The sequence below is a fragment of the Centruroides sculpturatus genome, unplaced genomic scaffold (genome assembly GCF_000671375.1).
Source record: "Centruroides sculpturatus isolate CEXI.00-Female unplaced genomic scaffold, Cexi_2.0 scaffold941, whole genome shotgun sequence".
NCBI classification, from domain to species: Eukaryota; Metazoa; Arthropoda; class Arachnida; order Scorpiones; family Buthidae; genus Centruroides; species Centruroides sculpturatus.
The window spans coordinates 36,061-48,116 of NW_019385198.1; the positions used below are offsets into that span (position 1 = coordinate 36,061).

Genomic DNA, 12,056 nt, shown 5'->3' on the forward strand with positions numbered 1-12,056 from the left:
TAAAATTATTTTACTACCGTGTTTCCCCGAAAATAAGACAGTGTCTTATATTAATTTTTGCTCTGAAAAATGCGCTAGGTCTTATTTTCAGGGAATGTCTTATTTTTTCCAGGAAGAAGAATTCACATTTATTATTGAACAAAAAAATTCCCAAGTCGAACTTAGACGAGAGTGACGTATATCCGGTGTGTCGAACTGTCGCCTTTTTATAGCGTCAACATCGGACTCGCTGACCAATTAGTGCTTACTGAACCGTAGCACTATGCAAATGTCATGTTGTTTATCAACCTTCTTGGCCCCCGAAATGTTTGGTAAAGGAAATATGGCCTGCGGGCTATGGTAAGTTGGATAGCGCTGCTGTATGGCATTCATGAATCCTTCTGTCTCCCCAAAGAGGCTTCCCCGATCTAACCAGCTGTTTGATGCAGTTTTGTCAACAAAATCCTGGGCCAGGTCATAAGGATGCCTGCCATGGAGTGTCTTTTGAGCCCACGATTGCTTAGTGGTGTCTATGCTTATTATTATTATTATTATTATTATTTGTAATTTCTAATTTGAAAATAATTTTATTTTTGTTACTGTTGAATTAGGAAAAATTTTAAGTCCAGATTTTTGCAATTTAAATAAAAATAACTACTACAAACCTTGAGACTCATCTTCTTTTACAATTTTACGTTCTTCTTTAAATGCATTTATCCATTTTGACTTTTCAGCAGCTGTTTTTGTATAAAACAAAAACCATTTCTTCCTTGGGGAACAGTATAATTTCCAAGCATTTCGTGCATTCATATTAAAATGAACATCTAAACATAAATGAAATAAAATTTAATACTCATTCAACTATAAATATATTATAATAAACACCTGAAAAGCTATCAACTGTAGTCATCTAGACACTAAACTATTATCAAATTTTTTAATTTTCTTTTAATTATCCATTTGCAATAATACTTTTTTTATTATTTGTTATGCTGTAAAATATTTTTAATCAGCTTTTTTATATCATTTAGTTTTTTTCAAACATAATTGATTAAATATTTATTAGTAAAACTTCACATAAATTTGCACACTATTTTTCCTTTGTTTTTAATCTTGCATGTATAAAATACAGAAATACATAATCTTTGAGCAATGTAAAGAAAATGTTTGATGAATAAAGAGTCTTACTTAGTTTTACTTATGTTTTGTATTTAATGATTTTGTTTAAAAATAAAAATAGCACAGGAATAAATTATTGATAATTAATTAAATATTTTTTGATAGTTATAATGAAAATCATGTGTTGTTTAAAATCAATAAAAATGTATTTTAAATTTCCAAAAAAAAAATTCTATTCTATTTCATTTTAAAAAACTGCATGTTTTTAATAGCTTTTCTTAGGTTCTCAACCTGACAAATCTGTTGCTGAAAACCTGAGAATCTGTTAAAATTCAATAGTTTTACTAATTTACTCAGGTTCTTAAAAAAATATTATACAGTTTCAACACTTGATGTTTAGAGTTTTATCTGTTGCTTTGAAATTTACGGTTCATGTGGTAAAGAAACCTACACAGAGAAAGAGATCATCTGGAGTTGAATCTGCAATATTAGATGCATTTCTAGTTATTCTATGTGGACTTTGTTCTGATTTTCCAATTAATCTGTATAACTATATAATTGAAACTAATACATGTCTGGAAATGAATATTAGATGGAAGTTTGAGTAGCATAATCAAAAGCTGTGTAGTGGGTTGCACTCACAGTCCAGACTGATTTTTTCATCCAGAATTTTCTAAACTACTACATTAAATTAAATCTGTTTATTAATACTACTAAATTAATTCTATTTTTTAATCTTAGAGCAACAAAGTGGCCTATCTGTCTACTTTTAGGTCAAATTATATTTAATATTACTTAAAATTATAATGTATATGGTAACATAAAATAAAACATAAAAATCCAGCAATTCAGGTTTCTGATTCACTATAAAATTCAGGTCTAACTTATATAATACATATCATATTCATATAACTAATTTTTGTTATTTTTTTAACAAATAAATTATAATTACCTCTTCCATCTTCAATTTCTACTAATTGACAAGAATTTAAATTTAGCCTGCCTTTATAAATATACGTATTTCGTTTTAAAAGATCCTAAAATAAACATTTATAATGAAAAATTAATCATTTATAAAAATATTATAAATATGGTACTAATACAAATATGTTATCATAACAACATATAATCCTGATTTTCTGAAAATGAAATATATTTACAATATATACTCATTGACAAAAAAGTTACATATCAAGGAGGTATTGAATTTGGCAGTCTTATTATAGCCCAATACTTTGGCGAATCATTTGATTTGCCAAAGTATTGGGCTATAATAAGACTGAGTTAGCAATTAGATACAAAGTAATTTGTCTAGAGGTATAATTTAGCAGATCATCTGGTTTTAATTAATTAATTAATTTAAAGTATCAGGTTAATGGAGTTGTTTATTTAAATAAGAACATTGAAAATTCTGAACACAGCAAGCCTGTGCTTTTTATAGGATACTGAGATATAACCAAATGATCGCCTAAATAAACAAGCTATCGCTTGGTTATGTTTCTATATACATATTGGGTTTTGCTATGTTTGGGTACTGAGATACTGATTTTAAGGCATTTTAGTGATTACCAAGTATGCAATTGGGTCACAGCCATAATCATTTACATATCTGTCCAAGATATAACTGTGTAGCTGTGTACCAGGTTTTACAGAATAATTCTGTCTGGGTATGTAACTTTTTTGTCGTCTTGTGCACTCTAATTTTTTCTGGATTTAGATTAATATAACAATGATTGTTTTGGACCTATATATAATAGTTTATCTTCAAAATATATTTAATGTAAGCATGACTTACTGATTCTTGTTTCAGTTTTTTGGAAAAATATATATATATATATATTGACCAATTGAATTTTTTGTGTGCAAATTTCATGATCATATGTTTTCTAATGTTTTTTATGCTTAAATAATCAATTGTATACATACTGATGTGATAACTGTTACAAAATAAGAATTACTGTAGAATTCTAAATTTAAGAAATTTTGAAATCCTAAAACTACTGTGCTAAGTTAACAAAGTTTTAATATTGTGAAGATTTTAAATAGTCTTTGAAATCCAAAAATCTTGGCAACATTATAAAAACAGTTTTTGACATTGCTTGTTAAGGTAACCAACTATTTTATGTACAAAATTGCTGGCTTTATTTTAAGCCAAAAACATTTTTTCATAAATAAAATACAGTAGTTGGTTATCTTAACAAGCAATGTCAAATAACTGTTTTTAAAAAACAGTTTTCTAATAAATTCTTTTCATATTGTTCCAGTAAATTAAATATGATTTATTATTGTCAAATAGTTTTAACTTATTATATTATAATTCTCAATTTTCAACTATAAGAATTAGTAATATATTTTCAAGACTAACAAAATTATAACTGTTTTAAAGACTAGAACAAAAAAATAATATAAATAATAGTATGTGTAGACAATTTAAGAAATACATTATGAAATGGCACAAAATGGCTCATGCATGTGTAGTGCTATGTGACTAAGAATTGTGTAATCTTTTTTGTATATATTTATATATATTTTGTTGTCACTCTGTCTCACGTTCTCATTTATTGTTGTACGATGTGTTGCATAAACCTTCATCTTTGCCCTGGTGTCATCTTTTCTCGGATGCCATGTTTAATGCCTTATAATTGGTCCAAGGTAGAATCACATGTGAGGGATCTATTTCAAAGGAGCAGGAAGTATAAAGGACATGAACCTTCATGTCTGAGGCTATGTTTTTTGAAACTCTTCTGAAAGGATAGAAAATGAGAGGAAGCAGGAACACCCCAGCCAAACCTCAAAGTCTGTGATTTCGATGAATGAGCTACATTAGAAGAAAAAAGAAAAACCCTGGGAGACAGCAGCCATTGATGAAGGGATGTCTTGATGAAAATTGAATAATCCATTTCCATCATGCTGGAACAGTGAGCCATCAGCGAGGGATAGCTATATTTGTCTCCTGGCATTTGAGGATCAAAATAGGATGATTAGTTGTGAGATTATATTTTGTGTGTATACATTCCTGTAATCTTTTCACAATAAATATATTATTGCAGGATCATACGGACTACTGTGTGTAAGCAATGTATTGAGGAAAGGGAAATAAATGTACATATGTGAAAATCTATTAACTAGTAAGACATGAATCATTTCATGTTCGTATGATAAGACGTGTATAAGCTATATAGTTGTGTTACTGCACCCTGCATACTGATTACCATCATATGTCACGTTGTGGAAAATAAATTTTTTTTCATTTGGTCAGTGTATATGTCTGTGTTTTCAGTCAATGTCTGTGTCCTTTCATGTTAATTTCTTTATATTCCGTGGTTCTCACTCCACAGGAGACACTACACATGAATTAAAAATTATTGCAGTGTATAAACTTATAGTGAAAATGTCATTAAGACAATAATTCTTATCTCTGTTTTCATAATGAAAAATGTGTTTCAAGAAAGCCAGATTAAGTTAAACTATTTAATATTTCTGAATAATTAGAACAATAAAACATACTATTCATCTAGGTAATTCATATTTTAAAATATTTGATAATAAAATACTCACTTTTTTACAATAGACTAGAAGATTATCAAAAAGAAAGACATAAATATCTCTTGACCATGATGATGACACTCTCGTTACTTCTCCTGAATGAATTAACATAGTACTGGTATCAAGAAGTTCGGGACCCTTAAAATTTAGATAAGTATTTTTCATTTAATAAATATGATCATTTTGAAATTTACGTATATTGAAAATTGTAAAATATGTTAAAAGAACAGTTTCTTTAAAAGAAATTTATGTTTGTTAGATAAAGTTCAAACTCCATGGAAGGCTGGAACACAAATACAACAAAATAAACAAGCCATTGAACCTTAAATAGATTCCAGTAGAAGTTTAAAGCAAATAAACTGTGGACAAACATTTTCAATCTTTGAGAGAGATCTTCATCATGCACGATGTTCCAATTTATGAGGGCAGTTTTTGTTTCAGCCTCTGATGGTCCATAAAACAAAGACAAGTGTAAATAACAAAATTAATTTATTACCAAAAGTTAAGTACAAACATGATTACTTTTTGACATAATCACCGTGAAGATTGAAGCATTTGTCATATCTGTGGATGAGCTTTGCAATCCCCTCTTCATAGAATGTTGAGATGGGCCTTAACATTGTTTTGAATGTCATCATTAGTCTCAAACCTCTGCCCTCGTAACCATTTTTTCATTTCAGGGAAGAGGTGAAAGTCACTCAGCACTAAATTGGGGGCTATATGCCAAGTGTTCAAAAAGTTTCCATCAAAATTGCTGAAGAAGCTTACAACACTGTGAGGTCAGGGATTGTCATGAATCATAAGAACTCCAGAAGTCAGCATGCCTCTTCTTTTGCGCTGAATGGCTCTCTGCAGTCATCATAAAGTCTTGCAATAAACGGCTGCATTGATCATAGTCCCTGGTTACATAAACTCAATAAACAACACACCTTTTTTGGTCCCAAAACATGGTAGCCATAACCTTCCTTATTGAAGGTTTATTGAAGGTTTTTTAAACTTTTTTGGTTTGTTTGGTGAGTTTAAGTGCATCCATTGTCATGATTGTTGTTTTGTTTCAGGGGTGAGATACTGAATCCAAGTCTCATCTCCAGTCACAACTGATGTCAAAAAATTGTCACTTTCAGCCTCTTAATGGGTGAGGAATGTCAGTGCTGCCATTTGGCTACTTTTGTGGTCATCAGACATCTTTGGAATGCAGTTTTTTGTAGGGTAGGTGATCTATTACAATCCTGTAAAGAGATGATCTTAAAACTTCAGGAAATTCCACACACACTTATGGTAAACCTCTGTTTTTTTTTTCAAATCACTTGGTCAACTTGTTGAACAATGTATTCTGTTGTGACAGACTTGCATCCTTGTCCCCTTTCATCATAAACATCGGTTTGGCCTTCTTTAAATTTCTTACACCATTCATGCAAAAACCATTACTCATAAAGTTTTCACTGTATACCTGGCTCATTCTTCGATGAATTTCTGCAGCACTATTCCCTTCTGCTGAAGAAACTGAATTACACTATGCAACTTGCACTTGGTGGGGGAGTCAATCGTAGCAACCATATTTACATGCATGCAACTAAGCTCACAATGGCATAATGACATTGGAAGTGGCAGTGGCTATAGTGGAAGAGATGCGCAATTGCTCTCTGTGCATACCCATATCCTTCCACTCAATTGGCTGTTTACCTGCACAATCAGAGGTTGAAACAAAAACTGCCTATGAAAAATAAGAGAAAAAACACATTACGTAATGTGAAGTTTTGAATAAAAGCAATGTGTGAGATATTAATAAATTATGTAAATAAATTAACATAAACATTAACAAGGTAAATACATAAGTAATAAATATAAAATGACTCCCTAACCCCTATGTACATTTGGAGATAAGAATTCTTGATATAACATTTTGAAGTGTAAACATCCTGCCTCTGTCATATAAAGACTGCTAGGCATGTGATAAAAATTTCTTGTCCTTGAAATTAATACAATAACCCTTTTTTGGATTTGAATATCTTGATGGCTTTCATTGCCCTGATGTGTTCATTTTGTTGAGCTCATCTAATGAAGGTAGTTTTGTCAACATAAGCTTGCACATCATTCTCAGATATGTATACTGTCAGGACAATGGTGTGTTTTCTTCTATCTATATTGTTCTTGTGTTTGGCTAGCCTCTTTTGGAGTAATTGTTTGGTGGAACATATGCATTCTAGGTTGTATTGGAATTGATTGTCCCATTCCCAATGGAATCCTTTATACACCCAGTATCCTAAATCTGTTAACATTGTCTTTTCCATTTCTGGGAATCTTATAAATAGTAAGATTATGTTTGAATGCTAACTTAACATCCCTATGTAGGGATATTTCTTGTAAAGGTAATGTATATCATAATTGTAATCTAGAAACACATGGTGAGGTTTCCTCATATATTTAAGATTTTTTCAGATATCACATCATTATTAGGGTAAGTACTTTCTATATTTTTGTTAGAGTAAGTGCAGGCTAAATTATAAATAAGGCTTTTATAGTAACCATGCTTTGTAGTGTTGTAGTAAAGATCAAAAACATTTGTGCACAGTTTACTTGCATTAGATTTCTACTGAAATTTATTTAAGGTTCATTGGCGTATGTTATTTTGTTTACTAGATCTTTATTATTCTTAACAATAAATCTGTAAATCACTACTAGCAATATTTCAGTCTTTTTAAAGAGTTATTTTTCTTATTTTTTATGTAATGAATAACGAATTCTAGAGGTTTCATTTAAATATTTTAAAATCTTCGATCTAAATGAAAAGTTTACTGAATACAGTAGAGCGTCGATTATCCAAATCAATTGGAGACTGGGGTTGTTCAGAAAATTGATTTTTCAGATAACCGATTATGTACGAAGAAATACATTATAAATATATTATATTAGTATATCCCATGTTTAAATTTTTCTCTGTTGCATGTCGCTTTGCTTTGTATTTTTGTTGATGTTAAGCGTAACGAAAATTTTTATAATAATAATCGTGGCTATTGTATCGTTAAAAATTATTTCTTTATTTTGTACAAACAAAATAAATATATTGAAAAATATAAAAACAAAAAAAATTATATTTAGAAGTAAATCTAGTATTAAAAACGTTCGATTCTGCACAACACAGTCTGACTGGAACACTTTCAGTTAACCGATGTTTCGGTTGATCAGCATTCAGATAATCAACGCTCTACTGTACTTCAAATATATATACAAGGTCTGTTCAAAAAGTATCGGACCTTTGGNTATAATCATAATTACTGTACAGTTATATAGGTCAATTCATTGAATCATTTAACTTATATTAAGATATACTTTACACAGTTATATGTTTTTATACACACACACACACACTTGATATTTTTATGTTAAAATATCATATTATTTATTTCATTATTTATATTTTGTAATAATTATGTATATTTATTAAAAAGTATTTTTGTGAAGTTTTTCTCTACTACAGTTTAAATGAAAACATAAAAAAAAAGTATTAACTTCCTGTTGGTATAGTAATATAAACTTATAATCAATATCTCAAGAATCTATATTCCAAAATAAAAAGCTTCATACTAAACCAAGTGATCATCATTTAATAATAGCCTAATTAATTATGGTGATCATTTGGTTTAGTATCAATGCATCAAGCTTCAGGATGTTTATTATATAATTCATATTATATGATTCGTTTTTGGTTCTACATTGATCAATGGTATGTTCATAAAATCAAATGAGTTAAATGCATTACTGATGAATCAGTCATAAACTGCAATTTCACTCAGTTCATATGTTCAATGTTGGTGATGTTTTAAACAAGAATCCAACAAATTTCACAAAGGAAAGAGAGTTTACTTTGTGAAGAAAATGGTGCCTGACAAAATCGATGTTTCTAAATGTACTTGAATATTTAAATTGTGGATTAAAAGGTGAAATGATACAAATAACTATCCATTTGAAGCAATCTAAGAATATTTCAAATAAGACTGCACTAGCAACATTCATAAATTCAATTTAGAAACAGTCACTTTGTTATAAACAAACCAGTCAAAATGTCTGACAAAAGTAAGAATAGTCATTCTCATTTAACTCATTCAACTTTATGAATGTAACAACTGAACCAATACTCAGCAGAAAGAATAATTCATCAATAAACACCTTGGGCTGCTTAGAAACATTTATTTGCTATACACAAATGTAACTGACGATGGCCTATACATTAGGCTGAAAACATTTATGTATAGCAAATAAATGCTTCTCAGCAGCCCAAGGTATTTATTGATGAATTTACAAATGTATCCCATATAAACAGTTAATCATCTGTTTAATTCCAACTATGTTTTTATTATTAAACATTTTTGAAATTTATCATGGAAGAAATTAAAAAATTCTAATATTTTTAATATGAATATATATATTCATATTAAAAATATTAGAATTTTTTAATTTCTTCCATGATAAATTTCAAAAATGTTTAATAATAAAAACATACTTGGAATTAAACAGATGATTAACTGTTTATATGGGATACATTTGTAAATTCATCAATAAATACCTTGGGCTGCTGAGAAGCATTTATTTGCTATACATAAATGTTTTCAGCCTAATGTATAGGCCATCGTCAGTTACATTTGTGTATAGCAAATAAATGTTTCTAAGCAGCCCAAGGTGTTTATTGATGAATTATTCTTTCTGCTGAGTATTGGTTCAGTTGTTACATTCATAAAGTTGAATGAGTTAAATGAGAATGACTATTCTTACTTTTGTCAGACATTTTGACTGGTTTGTTTATAACAAAGTGACTGTTTCTAAATTGAATTTATGAATGTTGCTAGTGCAGTCTTATTTGAAATATTCTTAGATTGCTTCAAATGGATAGTTATTTGTATCATTTCACCTTTTAATCCACAATTTAAATATTCAAGTACATTTAGAAACATCAATTTTGTCAGGCACCATTTTCTTCACAAAGTAAACTCTCTTTCCTTTGTGAAATTTGTTGGATTCTTGTTTAAAACATCACCAACATTGAACATATGAACTGAGTGAAATTGCAGTTTATGACTGATTCATCAGTAATGCATTTAACTCATTTGATTTTATGAACATACCATTGATCAATGTAGAACCAAAAACGAATCATATAATATGAATTATATAATAAACATCCTGAAGCTTGATGCATTGATACTAAACCAAATGATCACCATAATTAATTAGGCTATTATTAAATGATGATCACTTGGTTTAGTATGAAGCTTTTTATTTTGAATATAGATTCTTGAGATATTGATTATAAGTTTATATTACTATACCAACAGGAAGTTAATACTTTTTTTTATGTTTTCATTTAAACTGTAGTAGAGAAAAACTTCACAAAAATACTTTTTAATAAATATACATAATTATTACAAAATATAAATAATGAAATAAATAATATGATATTTTAACATAAAAATATCAAGTGTGTGTGTGTGTATATAAAAACATATAACTGTGTAAAGTATATCTTAATATAAGTTAAATGATTCAATGAATTGACCTATATAACTGTACAGTAATTATGATTATAGATTATACATATATATCTAGAAACAAAAATACAAGTAGTGATCTGAAAGGCATAACTGGTAACATTGCCTGATATGCAGGAGTTATCTCATTTAAATCTAGCCTGAGTTGTTCTAATTATTAAGGGTAATATGAGATGGCAAAATCACCTATATCTAATTCCAAGTTGTAATAATGATTAATTTAAAAATTATAGCCAGAGAAAGCTAGTATTATTTAGTATATATTTGTATTTTAATATAAATTTATTTTTTATAATTTTAAACTTTCCTTTCATCAAGGTCAATAAACTTTTAACATGTTCTAATGTATAAATGACATTTAGAAATTTTATATCGTGTATTAACTTTTCCTTTAAGCATATCTAAATAGTGTTGGATGGATGCTAAGTTATGTATTATTTTTATTAATTAATAACATTAAGTAAAAGAATAATAATTATAAATAAGATGTGAATAATGATGATAATTTACCTCCCATCCTTCAATATTCTGTTGCAATTCAGCTAACTGTTCAAGGCATTCCATTCGCCTTTTTCTTTCATTAACCATGTGAGCAACTTCTTGCATTGCTGCAAAAGCATCTGTAACTGCTTTATAATCATTATGGTCAGATGAAGTATATTTCAGCAGTTCAGCAAGCTGAAGAGGATACTTGCATATTCTTTGAATTGGTGTTAATAGAAAACCATCTAATGATATATCAATCATTTCTTGTAATAGTCGGCAAGCCTAAATAAAGCAAAATGAGCCATTTTACAATTTCTAGTATAAAAATTTAATGAATACTTAATAATGTAAAATTCATCAAATGTTAACAATATAAATTTAATTAAATGCAACAATTAAGAAAGGTTCCTGTTAAAAATAACGAACCTTTCTTAATATCTGTCTTCCATAATCAATAGAAATCAGAATGTACATTTAAATATCTTCTAATTAATTATTAATCAGAAAATGGGTTTTAAAAAATTTGATTTTAAAATTATAATTTTTAATAAAATAATTCATGCAGGAAGACATTAAATTATAGTTAAAAGTGAAGGAAAAAGTTGTATATTTATTTGTATGATATTTAAAAAATTTAATACATAAAAAATAACTTTAGTATTCTAATAATGTTATACAGATATCTAAACTAAATTTTGATTCATCTTTTAATATTTATCATTTCTAATTTGAGCTGAGATTTAAAAAAATTTTATATTTGAAAATGTATTTGTTGTATAGTATAATTATTAATAATTATATATAAACCAAGGCTGAATTATATAGGGTGCCAACTTAAACATCTATCCAGGAGCAAAATAGATCTCTATCTTTGATTATATTAGGTTAGGATGCAGCAAACACAAAAACATCAGAGTTAAAAGTGAAGGAAAAAGTTGTATATTTATTTGTATGATATTTAAAAAATTTAATACATAAAAAATAACTTTAGTATTCTAATAATGTTATACAGATATCTAAACTAAATTTTGATTCATCTTTTAATATTTATCATTTCTAATTTGAGCTGAGATTTAAAAAAATTTTATATTTGAAAATGTATTTGTTGTATAGTATAATTATTAATAATTATATATAAACCAAGGCTGAATTATATAGGGTGCCAACTTAAACATCTATCCAGGAGCAAAATAGATCTCTATCTTTGATTATATTAGGTTAGGATGCAGCAAACACAAAAACATCAGATATTACATTGCTGTAAGATGCACTCATCTTGCAACTAGCACTTGCAGAGAATGCTGCACAGCAATTTAAGTGATGCAATATGATGTTAAATTTACAGCATGATGAACCAAAACTCCTTCAGCATATTTTAATGGA

General features: G+C 28.3%; 1 protein-coding gene across 1 annotated transcript in view; it reads right to left on the minus strand.

Moving 5' to 3' along the window:
• Positions 1-12,056, minus strand: part of LOC111636035 (rho guanine nucleotide exchange factor 9-like) — a 39,780-nt gene that overhangs the window by 6,835 nt on the left and 20,889 nt on the right. The window contains exons 6-9 of the mRNA XM_023381190.1: positions 10,698-10,955; positions 4,657-4,782; positions 2,051-2,135; positions 645-803 (exon numbers count right to left, since the gene is read on the minus strand). Of these exons, the coding sequence (XP_023236958.1) occupies positions 645-803; positions 2,051-2,135; positions 4,657-4,782; positions 10,698-10,955 (628 nt within the window). The remainder of the gene's footprint in view (positions 1-644; positions 804-2,050; positions 2,136-4,656; positions 4,783-10,697; positions 10,956-12,056) is intronic.